The sequence below is a fragment of the Lynx canadensis genome, chromosome C1 (genome assembly GCF_007474595.2).
Source record: "Lynx canadensis isolate LIC74 chromosome C1, mLynCan4.pri.v2, whole genome shotgun sequence".
In the NCBI taxonomy this organism is placed as follows: Eukaryota; Metazoa; Chordata; class Mammalia; order Carnivora; family Felidae; genus Lynx; species Lynx canadensis.
Window position 1 is genome coordinate 148,424,419 of NC_044310.1, and position 19,733 is coordinate 148,444,151.

At 37.7% G+C, this 19,733-nt stretch overlaps 1 protein-coding gene across 26 annotated transcripts in view; it reads right to left on the reverse strand.

Moving 5' to 3' along the window:
• The window catches only part of BAZ2B (bromodomain adjacent to zinc finger domain 2B), a 322,262-nt gene that overhangs the window by 23,790 nt on the left and 278,739 nt on the right, over nt 1–19,733 (reverse strand). For all 26 annotated transcript variants that reach the window (XM_032594414.1, XM_032594416.1, XM_030328089.2 and 23 more), the window contains 2 exons: nt 18,813–18,875; nt 17,666–17,810 (listed from right to left, as the gene is read on the reverse strand). In XM_032594414.1, the coding sequence (XP_032450305.1) occupies nt 17,666–17,810; nt 18,813–18,875 (208 nt within the window). The remainder of the gene's footprint in view (nt 1–17,665; nt 17,811–18,812; nt 18,876–19,733) is intronic.

A 19,733-nucleotide genomic window follows, 5' to 3' on the forward strand; every position in this document is an offset into this window, starting at 1 on the left:
AAAATAATTTAAAAAAACATTAAAAATATAAATATACTAGTTTATTTGAGAAGTAATATGTGCTCAAGGTAAAATATTTAGTAATGAGAGGTGTAAGGTAAAACCGTTTCTGTCCTACTCCCTCAATCCCTATTTCTACTCTTCATAGGTAACCATGGTTAACCAATTATGCCTGTAGATCCTTCTGGAGATCTTATATGCATACACGTGACCATCATTTTACACTATTACATAAATGAGATACTACTCTTCACTTTTCTGCAACTTAGAATAAAACCCAAACTCCTACACAAGGCCTACAACAGTGTATGATCTAGTTCCTGAAAAACTCCACAACCTCTGACCACTATTGTCCTTGTTCTTCCTTTCTCCCTTTTTTTGCTTCTCAAACATGCTAAGTTCTGACCTTTCTTGAGGCCTTTACACTTGCTATTTCCTCTGCGTAGAATACTGTTGTAACTTTATCCTCATATTTCAAGCTAAGTGTCATTTTCTCAGTGACGTTTTCTCTAATTTTTTAAAAATGTTTATTTATTGAGAGAGAGAGAGAGAGAGACAGAGCGGGAGTGGGGGAGGGGCAGAGAGAGAGGGGGAGACACAGAATCCGAAGCAGGCTCCAGGCTCTGAGCTGTCAGCAGAGCCTGACGCAGGGCTCGAACCCATGAACCGTGAGATCATGATCTGAGATGAAGTCCGGCGCTTAACCAACTGAGCCACCCTCTGATCACCTTATCTAAAGTAGGGGCCCCATCCCATTCACCTTAGAATATCATTCTGTATATTTACTTTGCAGAATTTACCATTAGACACAATAATGTGTTTATTTTCTATTCTACACCCCCTCACCCACAAACTAGAATTTAAATCAACAAGTTTGCTTAAAGGTAGAGCAATGTCTATCTTGCTTATTATTGGATCCCAAATGCCTAACATGATGGCTGCTATCAAATGGAAACTCAATAAATATTTTTTGAATGATGAAATAATGAATTTAATGTTTTCACTATATATATACCTTCAACAGCTTTCAATGGCAGAACACATAATTATACTTGATCAGCTGCATAATATTCTATTATCTAGGTATATCATGACTTATTTACCCAATTCTATTAATGTCTGAAATAGCTCTTCTATGCTTCTCTTGAAATTCATTTCTACCCCAAATTAAAAGTCTATAACTCAGACTTAGGCTTCTGGCCAATCAAGAGTCATAGGGACTAGATTTACCTCCTTGCATGAAACAACCAAAAAACAGACAAAATATATGAAACAACAGTTTGTAAGAAACTGGACATCAGGTGACAATGAGAGAAACCAAAAGCAGCAAGACCTATGATTGCCCTAGTTTACTGCCTTGGGATAGTTTCCAGGCTACATCACAGAGAGAGAAATCCAGACACAGCTGGAAGACTCCTGAGATGAGGAGATGGAACTGAGAGTCCAGGGGAGACCCAAATGGCTAGAGTGCTCAGGAAGGAGAACTGGAGAGGAGAGAGCTGCCTGGAGAGAGAACTCCACAGATGAGTGGACAGACCCCTTGAGTGTTCAGCTAAATAATGATAAGTGCCTATGTGTCAGGAATGCACCTGAGACCAAGGAAAGAACCACCTGAAAAAGATTAGAGGTGAAAGTGCTAGATACTCACACATGCTGGGAATGGACCTATTCCTACCAGCCAGGCTTGGAAACCTCAAAACTCACAGGCATCAGGTAGAATACTCAAGGATCTTGCTTCAGTAGTTAGGGGATAATTAGCCCTAGAATAAACACTGTTCTAGTCCTGCCTAACAAATTTTAAAAGCAAGACCTGAAAGGATCAAACTTTTCTCAAGTACCTTAACAATATTTCAGTTAAACAAAGCTCAAAAATGTTTGTGGGAATTAAAAAATATCCAGTACCAAATGAGATAAAATTCACAATGTCAGGCATCCAATCAAAATTAGAAGGCATGCAAAAAAACAGGAAAACACGATGCATAATTAGAAAAAAATCAATCATAAAAACTGACCCCAAACTAACAAGACAATAGAATTAGCAGACAAGGACATTAAATTTGAAAAACTAATGGCTGACGCTCTGGAAAACAGTGTGGAGGTTACTCAAAAAAATTAAAAATAGAACTACCCTATGACCCAGCAATAGCACTACTAGGTTTATCCAAAGGATACAGGAGTGCTGATTCATAGGGGCACATGTACCCCAATGTTTATAGCAGCGCTTTCAACAATAGCCAAATTATGGTAAGAGCCTAAATGTCCATCAGCTGATGAATGGATAAAGAAGATGTGGTTTATATATAGAATGGAATACTACTTGGCAATGAGAAAGAATGAAATCATGCCATTTGCAGCAACGTGGATGGAACTGGAAGGTATTATGCTGAGTGAAATAAGTCAGTCAGAGAAAGACAGATATCATATGTTTTCACTCATACGTGGATCTTGAGAAACTTAACAGAAGACGATGGGGGAAGGGAAGGGGAAAAAAATAGTTACAAACAGAAAGGGAGGGAGGCAAACCATAAGAGACTCTTAAATACAGAGAACAAACTGAGGGTTGATGGCGGGGGTGGGAGGAGGGGAAAATGGGTGATGGGTATTGAGGAGGGCACTTGTTGGGATGAGCACTGGGTGTTGTATGTAAGTGATGAATCACGAGAATCTACCCCCAAAACCAAGAGCACATTTTACACACTGTATGTTAGCCAATTTGACAATAAATTATATTAAAAAAAAGAAACAATAATGGCTGAAAAAATTCCAAATTTGGTGAAAACTATAAAACACAGACCCACGAAACTCAGCAAACTCCCAGGAAAAGAAACATGAAGACAACTACACCAAGACATACAATCAAATTGTTTAACACCAACGGATACAGAAAATCTAAAAGGCAGGTAACAAAAAATCTTATGCCTCATATAATCTCTATGCACTTTGTACACATTTATTCTAAGAAAACCCTACTTTATCACCCTAATTAGGCACATGTGGAAAGTGTCACTGTGCTTTATTCAAGTTATTGTTTAGTAAGTACTACTACTTGTTCTTGATTTATTCTGAGAACTAGTATCTTAAACGACTGCTGTCATATGTTCCAAAACAAACAGATTAGCCAAACCAAAAAACCAACCAACCAACCAATTTTTACTGGCTTGAGACTAGTAGATGATGTCCCATTTATATCTAATAAAGTAGATGGAGCTGATGATACATTTTAATAGCCCATTCATCGTTGTCTTCAACTTTGGTATTCAAATTACTTAATTATGAACAGTTAAACCTCTTATTAAAATGTAATATTATTTTAATGTAAATTATTTAATTTACACAGGATGTTTAGCATAAAGAGATTTTTAAATTTTAAATAATTTTCTATCTCCTATCTCATACAACCCCCCCTGGTTCCTTCCAGTTCTTACTTTTCTGACATGTGTCAATAAGTATTAATAAATATCTTCAAAACAGACTGAAGGCAAGAGATGAAACAGGGAATGCTGTTCACTTGATTCATTTCCCTGGTAGTAAACGCTAGTGCATTATAACCAAGAAAATACCATTTCGCATTAAAACAAATCCTAAACAAATAACATGCTTTCTACTGGAAAGAGACGATGTCTTCTTGAATTTTATCAGAATCACGCTGAACCTTCTCAGTTCACCTAACAGTTGTCATTGGACACTAGGTGTCCACCACTCTGAGGTCAAGTGAAAAAAATTTTCCTTTGCTCTCTTTAGTTAGGCTGAAGCAAACTATAATTTTCAAATAAATTTTACTACACTGTAAGTAAAACACAGATAGAGAACATAAGAAAAGTAAAAACACTGGCATTTAGAATACAGGTCCCTGTGCAGTGGCTTCCTCCCAGGGCTCAAAGGCACTTTTCCCCGGAAGTGCTCTCACTGATTTTTAGTTGTCTTCATGTTGAGCTCCCATGACCCAGTATCCAGGAGATTTCTTGCTATTATTACTGTGGAGAAGACTAAAGGAAGCAGATTCTCATCATTTGTCTCTCTAGGATTGTTCCTTCCCCGTCTGATTCAGGAATTAAAAAAAAAGATGATTGATACCATAATACCCTTTCCCTTCATATAAGAGTCCCCCACATATCCATAACAGGAATTATGTTTTATTTACACTTCTAGATCAAATGCTGTAATCATATCCTAATACAAAATAGAAGAGTAACATTCACATCATAGTATATACATATAATTAACAACAAACTTGTTTCATTTTTGTTGCAATACTAAATAATCTATAATCTAACATACCCCTACACACACACACACACACACACACACACACACACACACATCTTTGGGTTTAGCTGGGTGGCCATGGGGGCTTTTTTCCTTCCCACTTTGCTGAGGGACAGCAGGACACTACAGCCTTTTAGCAGCTAATATCAACACTGTTCTCAGGGTCCTACATGTGTAGACTTTGCTTTTTGGTGTGTATACCCCCAAGCACTGTTCCTAGACCCGAAGTTCCCTTGATACATTTATTGTTAGAGAAACAAAGTGCTTTCTACCCTTTCTCACACTAACCCATAAATACAGAGCAAGCCATAGGATATAGTATTTTATCTCTTGGAGTGCTTTTGTCACAAATCCAAGTCCTATGGAACCACTATGGGAGCTGGGAGATCTTTTGTACTGTTCCTTCTCTGCTTGTAAGTTGCCTTTACTAATAAACTTTGCTGCTATTAGCACTATGTGTGTCATTAGTGGTTTTGTAACTGTGCATCTTGTACAACAGTTGGTGTCCAACAAAGTTTAATGTCATGGATATTTGGAAGGGAAGCAGGCAGGGGTGTAAGAATTTCTCCTTGGGGTCAGTGGTAATTCACTTGGTGGACTTAGGAAGGTCTCAGTAGCTATGCCCAAGCACTACAGTGTATACTAAAGTGGGGGACTAGTGGTGATAAGGTGGTTTGAAATTCAGTTCTGTCCTTCCTTCCTTACCAGCTTAGAGATTTTCATGAGCCCTAAGTGGGAGAGTGAACTAGAAAGAGTGATAGGAGCCCCTTTAGAAGAGAAAGTGGGGCAAACTCCCACTATTATGTTAACTCCCCTGTTATGATGTGAACTATCCCCTATGATATGAAGCCAGTTATTGTGAGGCATGCTCCATAGGAACCTGAATGGGAATCCCAGCAGAAGGAAATCCATCAATAAACAAAGTAAGAGCTGGGTTCTCAAACTACCATAAACACTTGGAAGGATCCTTAGAGGCTTGGCTTGCTTGTTTGCATGATGAAGGGACAATAGTGGTGTTAAAACAAGTGGAGTAGGGGGAATGCCCTTGCTACACAATAAGCAGTCTGGGTTAACTCATAGTGCTGGGACAGGCATTGTCACCATTTTCAAACTGGATGCTTGGTAGCTTTGGTAAAATAGATCCCTGTTGGGGTGATTTTCCCGAGGCTCTTTATGTGAACTGGACTTGATCCACAGCAGATGTAGACACTAGCTACGTTACCATAATTCTAAGAAAACCCAGGGCTTGGGAGGGGATGGGCCTGACAACATGCCCTTGGTATAAAGAATGTTAAATGACTGAATCAGAACAGGTCCATGTATGTGGATAACGGCTTTGATTTTACTCCTTCACCTAGGAGGCAATGTTAGAAATGAAATAGTTCTTTTGGGTCATACAAGCCTCATTTCAGGGAAGGAAATGGAAAGCGAGAGCCTAAAATGTGGCACAGGTTTCTATACAAAATAAAAAGAAAAAAGGTACAAAGGAAGAAGATAGGCTAGACTTCTGGTATTGCTCATAGAGAGAAGCAATGATAAGACAGAGGTGATGTGTTGTATAATTTTAGAGTATGGAAGTGTTATCCACTTCAAAAATCTGAGAAGGTGGAAAAGAGACCCATGGGATGAGACACAGAAGATCCAATGGCCACTGGCTTGAGGAGTTGTTAGGAGAGGGGGAGTTGCCAGAAGATTAGGTGAAGAGAGTCCCTGCAGAGGACTATCCCTCAGACATTACAGTGGTTGAGCCTCACCACATTCACCATCTGGTAAGATCTCACAGTCTCTAGACTCTTCAGGAAAGGATTTGGAGAACAGAACCAAGGGAAATACCCTGTTTCATCTCAACTCTTGAAATGGGATTATGGGTTGGAACATTCACAGTCATCAGCTCTACTTTATGAAATTGATTCAACTCCAGAAGCCAGGCTTTCTTTGTTCCCTGATCTGGGCTCTTTCAAACTTAAGAAGGACCAGGGCTGGGCTCTATCCCTGGGTCCCCCTCTAAAGGACTGCTAACCACACTTCTCAGTTCACTATGCTAGAAAGAAGAGCCTCAAATATTTATGGGCTTGCTAGAAATGAGGGCCCAAGTGTCTACTGTTCTAGAATGCAAAACAGCCTGGGCAAACAAGTTCCCATATTGCGGCTGCGAGTTGGTGTTACCTATGACTCAAAGCCCAGAATCGCAATCAATGTAAAGGCTTTTGGACCTTTTTGTGTGAACTCCAATTGTTCCTTTATCAGACTGCATAACTGGCATGAAAATACTGTGGTATTTAAGTCCTGCACAAGCATGTCCACATATCAGTGGGACATATTTGTTGTGACTTCTACTGGCAGTTTTGGTAACTGTTGGCCAGGCATGTTGTCAATACCCAGATGCACTGACCAGGCCTGCCATGGCTGTACAAGAGTGCTACATACCTGGAGGAGAAAGATTGCATTTCTCATGCAAGAATAGATTCAGATAGGGGTACTGAACAACACCATTACACTATTTAACGACGCTGTTTGACACTAGCATTGTAAGTGTCTATGACTGAAGTCAAGACACTCTGATGACATTTGTTAACTTTTGAGTATCTCATTTCCTCTAGCTACTGAATGGTATATACACCTTTTCTGGATATAGAGATACTGTGTCTCTCCATGTGTGGACCATATAATACTATTAAGACTGAAGCATATTTATCACATAGTAAGATTTCCAGAAATAATACAAACAATTGGAATGCCTTTCACAGTTGTTGCCAAAGCCTGCCAACATAGTGTTGAGTGGCTGGCTTGTCCGTGTTCCCTCTTCTCTACAGGCAGTACAGAATGCTGGAATGATATTCTAAAAGATGGGTGCACCAACACCCCTCCATAGTGACCTCTGTACATTGTCCAGTCTGGCTGTCCTCTTCCGTTTATACTTTGAGCACTTCTCATACCTCATAAAGGTCCTTACACTGTGGTGAAGTTCCTTGGCATATTGGATTTGAAGAGCAGAAATGGAGAATATGCTTGGTATGCCAGGACCCTGAGTTTTTATACCTCAAAATTTCTCTCCTTTTTTGGCACCTTTCAACAGGTGGCTGGGAAGTTACTGTTGTTCATATTACAGATGAATGGATGGACACAAATGTCAATATTCTCCTACTTTTCAGATGACATTTGCAAGTTACACCCAGAGGAATGGTAATTTTTATTCTCTCTTTGTTACAACAGTTTTAAATTTTTGTTGTGCACTCACCCTACAGGCAGGAGATTTTGCTGTAGTCCTTTTACCCATACAATATATTCTGCCTGGAGGACATCTTTGGTGGGAAAATGGCACCTCCTGGTTTTGTGTGGAACTTAATGTTCCAGAAAAAAAGGACAGTCCATATAGATCACCACTGAAGATAATGATGGACTTGGCATGGGCATAAACATAACTGACCACAGAAGGTAAGAGGGTGAATATAGCATGAATAATTCTCCTGTTGCCTATAGATATTAACAAACTATACTGAATAATCCTCTACAGCTATCCCACACAATGACACTTATTTCAAAGCTATCAGGATGTTGTATTTGTCATCCTCAACCATCTTAATTATGGAGGACATTCTGTGCATTCCACTCCCAGACAGTGTCATAGGAATTACTCATTACTCCAGAGTCCTCATTTGTTCGGGCTATCCATAATTCTGTCCTTACTAATTATGCTGTGTAAAACTCCCTTTATCTTCTTAGAGGCAGAAGGACACTCATATCCTGACATCTCAGCTCCCAGTGATCCATCAGGGCCACCTGGTAGCACTTTTCCCCACTTCAGACCTACAGTTGAGTCTGGCTAACAGCACACTGGCAGTGTGCTAACCCCAGGGAAACATAAATGCCACATAGATACAAAATGTAGCATTGAACCAGACTGACTGGCACTCTCTGTGATCCAGGGGAACTTGTTTTCTTATGTGAAAAGCAAGGCCTTCCTGCTTCCTATCTGGACATAACACTCTCTACATACTTTGGGAATAACTATGAGACCTTTTATAATGGCACTAATTGGCTGGTTAGCTCATTTGGTTAGAGTGTGGTGTTATATGACTCAAAATCTAAAAGGCACTGGCAACTTTCCCAGCTGTGATCTCTAGGGTCAGCATCAAACCTACCTGCAAGATGGCAGGTATGTAGGGATACAAGCTTTCATTACTTTGCACAAGGGCTCCTTCCTTGAATAGGCACCCATGAAGCTGAGGGTATGACCCCAAATCATCTACACTGAGGGACACTACCACTGAGAAGGCTTGGGCTGTTATCACTGAACAAAAATAGCATTGATTCCTTGACCCGAGTAATATTATAAATGCATAGCTTTGGACCATTTGTTGAATATACTATAGGCAGATTGCTCAGGGTAATTGATGTTGTGCAATATTGTTTGTTTTGGAATTTCTCTGGCTTATCTGATTTCTCCTTCAGAAGGCACCATTTAAAATCCAACTGATAACTGTTCCACCTAGTGAAGGCATATACCTACTGAGTCACAAGGGTCAGAGGGTAGACTGAAGGGGAATAAACCCTCAGTTTTAGCTAAATGGCTACAGGGGCTCTCTTCCTTCTCTCTTCCCAGAGGCCCAACAGAAAGCCAGATTAGTCACTGAGCTGGTTTGCAGATGGACAGTAGGGCCTTTGGCTGATGTTGGCACTGTTCCCAAGGCCCTCAGTATGTGGAACCTGCCCTTTGTAGTCATATTCCCTATTGCTGTTCCCAGGTACAGAATTCCTATATATATAGGACCTATATAAATGTTTTATATATACATACACACACACACACACACACACACACACACACACACACACACACACACACACTCACACACGTAATATGTTGTTCCTTAGAGAAACAAAGGGTTTTCTACCTCCTCTTGGACTAAGCTAAAAAAATAGAGTGTGAAAGAAGGCATCTCTCTCTTTGGGTGTTCTTGTTGCCTGTCTAGGCTGCAACTGGACGACACTCTTGTGGAACAAACATGGGGGCTTAGAAGATCCTGTGTGCTTTGTTATGTGCTCTACTCTTGAGTTACCATACTGATAAACTTTGTTATTAGCACCATGTGTTTCACTCATGGTGTGGGTTATCTTGCACGAACACCCTGAATTTAATTAATAATTTTCTTTGGAGGTAATCCCAGATCTGATTTCTTTTTTGTTATAATATTGAGGATAAAGATAATTTTAGGGATTTAAAAAAAAACTTGGACATTTATTTTTTAAAGCTTGTGCATTTATACTTTTAAATAGATGAATGTTGTTAAATCTAACTTTATTAAGAATAGATGGTGTTTTTAGGTAACTTTTAAAAAGTGACAAATGAGAGGAATAGAATATTGCATATTGTTAATATTGTATTAACTTTTGTTTTAAAGTGGGCTCCATGCCCAACATGGGGCTTGAACTCACAACCCTGAGATAAAAAGTCATGTACTCTACTGACTGAGCCAGCCAGGTGTCCCCTGTATTAACTTTTAATATCCAATATTTTATGGTCGTTTCTACTAGTTGGTACTTATTCATCTTTATCAGCCTTGCCTCCCAGATATAGTACTTGTCTATATTACATATTAATATGCTTTTGTTCTTTGTCCTCATATATGGTATATCTTTCCAATTAGGTTGTGAGCTCTTTCTGGAGACAGGTTAATTGATTCTTTTGTATCTCCATAGTACTTAGTACAAGGCACAATACAAGTGCAGATTAAACACTTGATTAAAATCATAAAGGTTTTTTTCTACTTTAATTAGCTGTAAGATAAAGAGAAGGAATCTACATCTGTTATTTATTTTATAAGTTTCATAGCACTTAGAATAATATAGCAGATGCACATTTATCAGCGAATTAATAAAACCTTTATGAGAAAACCTTTAAGTGAAAATTTATTCCTCCTTTTCCGCTGTACTATGCAATGACCACAAATAATAGTATAAAGTATGATTAATATTTATATATCACTTTGTAGCTCTTTTAAATTCATTATTTGACATGATAATAACCAAAGAATTTATACAGAGCCTATTACAATTCTCTTGTAGAAAGAAAAATCAGAGTCCAGAGAGGTTAAATTGTGGGACCTGAACAGAAACTGAGGTCCAGTAACTATAAATTCAATAAATGTTATTTAATTTGAGAGGTCTCAAATTAAAGAGTTTCCTGTAAGCTATTCTTACAAACCTGATAAAGACATTTAATTACTTTCTTAAAGTATTTTTAATGTGCCTGTGATATATAAAGTACAATGTTTTACACTCCGTAGAATCAAAAGTTGTACATACAAGGGCTATAAAACTTAAATAATAGAAATAAACTGAATGTATATCAATTGCCAAGATAATGATACAATTATTTGGTTTTCTAGGAGTTCACAGATAAGCTGGAGAAGAATTTATAAAAAGGCTAGAACTTGAGCTGGATCAAGAAAGGTGAAATTTAAAATGATTAAAGAAAAGGCAAATTAGCATTATATTGAACAGAACTCAGCAAAACAAAGTATGCAAAGTAGGAAGAATGCACATGTGTTAAGCAGTGGTGAGTAGATTGGTCTATGTAAATTCATATTGGGGAACAGTATGAAGACATTTTGAAGTCAGATTTATAGAAGGCCATGAATGCTTGTATGCCAGGTTATATAAAGACTTATTACATCATCTTATAGGCAGTAGGAAGTCCTTCGAGGTTTTGAAACAGAGACATGATATGATGACAGAATGTAATGGAAGGAAGAGATTGTATAGAGAGAAGTTGGGGGCAGCTGTAATAATCCACATATATATTAAGAAAGAACTGATTTCAGCAGTGTTGCAGAGATTGACTTTAGACATTTTGAAGGGAAAGCGGACATCCTAGATAACTTCAACTTTACAAGCTCAGGTGACTGAGATTAATGTGGACCTTAGTCAAATCGAACAATATGTAATTGGTCTGGGGTAGGGCTCAGGTTTTGTGATTTTTTAAGGTTCTCATTTGATTCTTGTAGCTAAGGTCAAGTTAGTCATCGGGCACTTTATTGCTCTTAAGCTTCACCAAGGCTGTGCACCTCAGTGACTCACAATTTATAATATTTTTTTCTGTAATTTTATAATTTAAAATTTTTTTTTCAACGTTTATTTATTTTTGGGACAGAGAGAGACAGAGCATGAACGGGGAAGGGGCAGAGAGAGAGGGAGACACAGAATCGGAAACAGGCTCCAGGCTCTGAGCCATCAGCCCAGAGCCCGACGCGGGGCTCGAACTCACGGACCGCGAGATCGTGACCTGGCTGAAGTCGGACGCTTAACCGACTGTGCCACCCAGGCGCCCCTGTAATTTTATAATTTTAAATTAAATCTCTAAAGATATATGCACCTTTATGTTTATTGCAGCATTTTTTAAGGTTTTTTTAAAAAAATTCCAGTTAGTTAACATACAGTGTAATATTAGTTTCATGTGTATAATTTAGTGATTCAACACTTACATACAACAGCTGGTGCTCATCACAAGTGCACACCTAAATCCCCATCACCTAGTTAACCCAACCCCCCTAACCGCCTCCCTCTGGTAACCATCAGTTTGTTCTCTATAGTTAAGAGTTTGTTTCTTAGTTCGCTTCTCTCCCCCCCCCCCCCATGGTCGTTTGTTTTGTTTCTTAAATTCCACATAAGAGTGAAATCATATGGTATTTGTCTTTCTCTGACATATTTTGCTCAGCATAATACTCTCTAGCTCCATCCATATCATTGCAAATGGCAAGATTTCATTCTTTCTTATGACTAATATTCCATTTTGTGTGTGTGTGTATGTATAAAGAAGTGATCTATATATCAGTTGATGGGCACCTGGACTCTTTCCATAAATTAGTTATTGTAGATAATGCAGCTATAAACATCAGGGTACATGTATCCCTTCGAATTAGTATTTTTGTATTCTTTGGGTAAATATCTAGTAGTGCAGTTGTTGGATTGCACAGTGGTTTTATTTTTAACTTTCTGAGGAACCTCCATACTGTTTTTAACAGTGGCTGTACCAGTTTGCATTCCCAGCAACAGTGTAAGAGGGTTCCCCTTTGTCCACATCCTTGCCAACACTTGTTGTTTCTTGTTAATTTTAGCCATTCTGACAGGTGTGAGGTGATAGCTCATTGTAGTTTTGATTTGCATTTCTCTAATGATGAGTGATGCTGAGCATCTTTTCATTATCTGCCATCTGTATGTCTTCTTTGGAAAAATGTCTATTTATGTCTTCTGCCTATTTTTAAATTGGATTATTTGTTTTTTGAGTGTTGAGCTTTATAAGTTCTTTATATATTTTGGATAATAATCCTTTATCAGATCTGTCATTTGCAAACATCTTCTCCATTCTGTAGGTTGCCTTTTAGTTTTGTTGATTGTTTCCTTCACCATGCAGCTTTTTATTTTGAAGAAGTCCCAATAGTTTACTTTTGCTTTTGTTTCCCTTGCCTCAGGAGACATATCTAGTAAGAAGTTGCCAAAGCTGATGTCAAAGCTGATGTCAAAGAGGTTACTGCCTGTGTTCTCCTTTAGGATTTTAATGGTTTCCAGTCCCACATTTAGGTCTTTAATCCATTTTGAATTTATTTTCATGTATGGTCTAAGAAAGTGGTCCGGTTTCATTCTTTGCATGAAGCATTATTTTTAATAGCCTAGATATGGAAGCAATCCAAGTGTCCTTCAATAGATGAATGGACAAGAAGATGTGGATGGACAAGAAGATGTGCTATGCATACATACGCATGTGCACATGCATGTGCGCATGCACACACATACACACAGGAATATTACTCAGCCATAAAAAAGAATGAAATCTAGGGCACCTGGTTGGCTCAGTAGAGTTAAGTGTCTGACTTTGGCTCGGTCATGATCTCACGGTTCATGAGTTTGAGCCCCACATCAGGCTCTGTGCTGACAGCTCAAAGCCTGGAGCCTGCTTCAGATTCTGTGTGTGTCTCTCTCTCTCTCTCTCTGCTCCTCCCCTGCTTGTGTTCTGTCTCTCTCTCAAAAAAAAACATTACAATTAAAATTAAAAAAGAATGAAAATTTGCCATTTGTAACAACATGGGTGGGCCTAGAAGGTACAATGCTAGGTGAAATAAGTCAGGGAAAGACAAATTCCATAGGGTTTCACTCATATGTGGAATTTAAGAATCAAAAAAAAAAAAAAAAAAGAACAAAGAAAAAAACAGACAAACAAACAAACCTAGACTCTTAAATACAAAGAACAAACTGGTGGTTGCCAGAGTGGAGGTGGGTTGGGGGATGGATGAAATAAAGGGGATTAAGGGTACACTTATTTTAATGGGCACTGAGTAATTTATAGAATTGTTGAATCATTATATTGTACACCTGAAACTAAAAACAGTATGTTAATTATACTTAAATAAAAAAAACAGATTTCTATACTAAAACTTTTACTTAATTTCATACTTAACAAGATCCTCCTCTTGACTTTTCTGATTCAGTTTAAAATATCACAATTGGGGCGCCTGGGTGGCGCAGTCGGTTAAGCGTCCGACTTCAGCCAGGTCACGATCTCGCGGTCTGTGAGTTCGAGCCCCGCGTCAGGCTCTGGGCTGATGGCTCAGAGCCTGGAGCCTGTTTCTGATTCTGTGTCTCCCTCTCTCTCTGCCCCTCCCCCGTTCATGCTCTGTCTCTCTTTGTCCCAAAAATAAATAAACGTTGAAAAAAAAAAATCACAATTTTTCTTTTTTTTAAAAATTTTTAAATGTTTATTATTTATTTTTGAGAGAGAGAGTCAGAGTGAGAGTGGGGAAGTGGCAGAGAGAGAGAGGGACACACAGAATCCAAAGCAGCTCCAGGCTCCAAGCTGTCGGCACAGAGCCCAACGCGGGGCCCGAGCCCAAGAACTGCGAGATCATGACCTGAACCGAAGTCGGACACTCAAATGGACTGAGCCACCGAGGCACCCCAATATCACAATTTTTCTATTAAGGATTAATTCATCCAATTTTTCTCTGATTTCATTTTTCTTACATCACATTCAATCTTTCTTATAGTGATTCTACCTTCAAGATATCACACTCTAGGGGCACCCGGGTGGTTAAGCATTGGACTTCAGTTCAGGTCATGATTTCACGGTTTGTGAGTTCAAGCCCCACATTGGGCTCCCTGCTGTCAGCACAGAGCTGTCTTGGGATCCTCTGTCCTCCTCTCTTTCTGCCCCTCCCTATCACTCTCTCTCTCAAAAAGAAATAAACATTAAAAAAAAAGATATCATGGTCTTCCCATGTTTCTTGTTTGTACTTGAGCTTAGGGCCTCCCTACTTTTTTTCTAGGCTACTAGAGTGATCCCACGACTGATTTCTCTGCCCCCTTTCTCCTCAATCCAATGTGCACTTTGCTCCAGATTATTTATTTTAGCATAGTTCCCCTGCCTATATTACTCTCTGCCTTCAAGACCTCACAGTCTAGTGCCAGAAATGGCCATGTATGCCAAAAATTGTAAATTATTAAAGTAGGCTATATAACATTTTCCTGGTTTGAGTATTAAGCACTTTGTGTTTATTCCTTTGACTACCTCCAACTTCATTCACTCTCTGGTTTGCAAAGTCCTAACTTTTCTTAGAGTTGCCTTTGGGGCCACCGCTGGAATGAAAAACAAGTGTATAGGATATAGGTCTAACTGTAAAGGCTAGGAGTTCCCCAAATACATCAACCAGAACAATTCTGGTTTTGTGAGATATTGGGGTTCTGCATAAGATTTGTAAAATTTTAAAGAATTTATTTAAACAAAAACAAAAACAAAAATAAAATCCCAGTTACCTCATTTCTTCCACCCCTCCCCCTAACCTCTGGCAACCACCAATATGTTCTTTGTATCTATAACCTTGGTTTTCTTTTCCTTTTATTATTTTTTAGATTACACATATAAGACAGATCATATGTTATTTGTCTTTCTCTGACTTATCCACTTAGCATAATGTCCTCAAGGTTTTATCTATCTTGTGGCAAATAGCAAGATTTTATTCTTTTTTATGGCTGGGTAATATTCTACATGAGGTGTGTGTGCGTGTGTGTGTGTGTGTGTGTGTGTGTGTATGTATGTGTGTAGACCCTACCACCTTTATCCATTCATTCGCTGATGGACACTTAGGTTGTTTCTATATCTTGGCTACTGTGAATAATGCTGCAGTGAAATGGGGGTGGATATATCTTTTTGAGTTAGTGTTTTCATTTTCTTTGGATAAATACCCAGAAGTGGAATTGCTACATCATATGGTAGTTCCATTTTTAATTTTTTGAAGACCCCTCATATTCTCTTCCATTGTGGCTGCACCAATTTACGTCTCTACCAATAGTGCATAAGGTTCCCTTTTTTTCACATTGTCACCAACATCTGTTATTTCTTGTCTTCTTGATACTAGCCGTTCTAACAGGTGTGAGGTGAGATCTCATTGTGGTTTTGATTTGCATTTCTCTGATGATTAGTGATGTTGAGCACTTTTCATATGCCTTTTGGCCATCTGTATGTTTTCTCTGGAAAAATGTCTCTTCAGATCTTCTGCCCATTTTTAAATCAGGTCATTTTTCTGCTTTGAGTCACATGAGTTCTTTACATATTTTGGTTATTGGTACCTTATCAGATACATGATTTATAAATATCTTCTCCCACTCAGCAGATTACCTGTTCATTTTGCTGATGGTTTCCTTTGCAGTGCAATAACTTTTTAGACCAATGTAGTCCCACTTACTTATTTATTACTATTTTTTCCATGCTTAAAATATTTTTATTTTAAAATATTTTATGCGAACAGTTAAAAAAGGAACCCATCACACTATTCTGTTGAATCAACAGGCTGACCCATCTACATCAATTTTTAAAAACAAGTACAATGCAATTGAAGCTTCCATGTACCCTCCGTGATACCATTAGCAACTCCTGCCCTGGAAAGGCAAGGGGTAACTTTCACATATAATTACAATACATGATTTTATACTCTTATTTCATGTAATTTGAAGCCATAGGAAATATATTACTGTGTAAAACACTGCTTACTATATGCCAACAATGCTTAAATGCCAGCCACAACTTTAAGTACTTTACACGCATTATTAACTGCCCTCCTGCAAAAGATTTTTATTTTAAAAAGTTGTTGCTAAAAACAACTACTTTATAAAATTTTGGGTCTGGACATCGCTGTGATTAATCAAACTCCTCTTTCCACTGGACTGTTAAAGTATTACAATGCATGGATTTTGTTTTATCTATCTTTCAACCTCCTGCAGTGCCTATAAATGCCTGGCATTAAATGGGTATTAAAAAAAATGTGTTAAAAGAAGTTTTGGCCTGCATGCATCACCATGGAACCATAGCTATATCCTGAAATTTGTAAGCACTGGCATAATACTCTCAGTGCCATCAGAATTTAAACATTTGGAAACACTCAAACATATAGTTCTGAAAAGTTCACTTCAAGACCATTTATCCAGCACATAAATGCACTGGGTACTGAGTTAGTTAATATAACACAAGTGGAGACAGCAAGAAAATAGCCTAAAGGTAAAAATAAATAAATAAATAAATAAATAAACAAACAAACAAACAAATAAATAAATAAAAATAAAAAATAAAAAATAAAAAATAAAAATCAAGGATTGTGTAGTTTAACACAAAACTCAAGAAAGAAAAAGGTTTAGGGGCGCCTGGGTGGCGCAGTCGGTTAAGCGTCCGACTTCAGCCAGGTCATGATCTCGCGGTCCGGGAGTTCGAGCCCCGCGTCGGGCTCTGGGCTGATGGCTCAGAGCCTGGAGCCTGTTTCCGATTCTGTGTCTCCCTCTCTCTCTGCCCCTCCCCCGTTCATGCTCTGTCTCTCTCTGTCCCAAAAATAAATAAACGTTGAAAAAAAAAATTAAAAAAAAAAAAAAAAAGAAAGAAAAAGGTTTAATGGAGAAGGAAGTGATCATAAATTTCAGACATGAACAAGATTTCAAGATGAATGAGATTATGATAAGGGTCTTACTTTAAGGGAGTTATTTCCAGGGATACTGGCAGGATGGACACTTTTTGCAAAGGTTAAAGAATAAACCACATGTTAAAAAATTTGACAATGGGAAGGGAGAAAAAATAGAGAAGCAGCTATAAAGGAAAATACAGGGAAAGATCTTTGTCCACTAAGTAAGAAAAGAACAGTTTATGTGTGATGTCAGAAAGAGTGACAGAAGAGAAATCATGAACACAGAGGAAATATTTATCAGTGAAAGAGGCATGAGTTCAAAAGGAAGGGGAATCAAGGTTTTACACTGTTTATCCATAAAGCAAATTTGATTGTGGAAGCACAAACTATAGTGAAGAAGTAACACGGTTTTTCAAAGTATGGTTTTTGATATTATTTTGTAACAGATTAATAGTTCCTACCTTCACCACTCTCCATGCCTTCTACAAAAATCCCCCCACATTGGGGAAGAATCCAGTACCGGCGTCTGTAACGATCCTGGCCAAACATCATCGAACGCAAAGAGTGAGAAGCGTCAAAGAGCTTCCTTCTGTACTGACTCTGTTGCTGTTAAAAAATGATGCATATAATTAAGCTATGGGTGTCAAGTGCTTTAAAAATTAATATAAAAGTGACTTTACACTTATTATGCCTTTACTAAGCAGATAAATTTCACTACTGGGAACAGACAGCAAAAGAGCTAAATATTCTATGCCTGACTTCAATTTCAGTAACACTTAATATAGTTAGTAATTATTTTGAAAGTAATTGGAATAGTCTTGTTACCATGGCTTAAAAAGATGTTTTATTTTACCAGTTATCTTATAGTAAAGCAAATCTTAAGCTTGGTAGTAAACAATGTGATCAACTATTTTACTGGCCAGAACAAACTGGCTCAGTTCTATTGAGTATATAGTGTATAACAAATAACTCTCACAACATATGTAATTGACCGTATCTGTATTTGCTTATTTTTATACTCATACTGTAAACCTAAGCAACAAATTGCTAAATTTTGGGATAAATTTGGGATGAATCTAACATTGATATAATATACAGGTATCTCATAACATTAATCTCATAATACTAATACTTTTAAAAATACATCTTTTTTACAGAAGTCCATTTGAAACTTCACTAATACTACTGAAATTCAATTTTCAATTGAATTTTTAAAATCATAAGTATGTAAATATGTAATTTATAAATCCAGTGCAAATATAATCCACAAATATAGTAATGTAGAATAAAATGTAAGATGCTGAAACTATTACCATGACATTTGATTGAATTTTAAAAACAATTACTTTCAAGAAATAAAACAATGCATTTATGCTATTTTGTATTTAGATGAAGAGCTGAAGAATATAGGCCCTGGTTAAGTTTAGGCTTTTAACCTTGTTATTAAACTTTTAAGGTTTAATTGTGAGAATGTTTCTAGAGCTCCTCATTTTACTTATTTATAAAAAACTTATTTTTATGTTAGCAGCCAGAAAAACTAATCCCATACAAGGTGGATCCTTAAAACACTGCAAAAAAGATGTTAACTGTAATCTGAAAAGTGCTTACTTTACTCAGTTTTTCAATCTGTTTTTCTAGCTCTTCAACACTTGCTGCTTGGTCACCTTCATCCTATACATAACAAAATACATATCATTTACCTGTTTTTAAGATTTATTTAATCAATCAGTCAGCAAATATATAATGAAAGTCTTCTATGTGCAAGGTACTATAATATGTACATGGAAATGAGTAAGATTCAGTTGTTGTTCTTTATAAATTAATAATCTGGTAGGGAGACAAATAAAACATTAACACTAAAAAATGAAAACCACCAAATAGTAGGGAGCTATAAGGCTCTCAAGACAGGTAGAGATTAAGAGTCATGGAGTTCAGGGGAGGGAGAGATTTATTCTAGTGGGAATCTATACTAAGAATCTATACTTAGAATCTATACTAAGAAGTTGTGTTTTTTTTAATATGAAATTTATTGTCAAATTGGTTTCCATACAACATTCAGTGCTCATCCCAATAGGTGCCCTCCTCAATGCCCATCACCCACCCTCCCCTCCCTCCCAACCCCCATCACCCCTCAGTTTATTCTCAGTTTTTAAGAGTTTCTTATGCTTTGGCTCTCTCCCTCTCTAACTTTTTTGTTTGTTTGTTTCCTTCCCCTCCCCCATGGTCTTCTGTTAAGTTTCTCAGGGTCCACATAAGAGTGAAAACATATGGTATCTGTCTTTCTCTGTATGACTTATTTCACTTAGGATAACACTCTCTAGTTCCATCCACGTTGCTACAAAAGGAATACAGGAGTGCTGATGCATAGGGCACTTGTACCCCAATGTTTACAGCAGCACTTTCAACAATAGCCAGATTATGGAAAGAGCCTAAATGTTCATCAACTGATGAATGGATAAAGAAATTGTGGTTTATATACACAATGGAATACTACTTGGCAATGAGAAAGAATGAAGAAGTTGTGTTTTA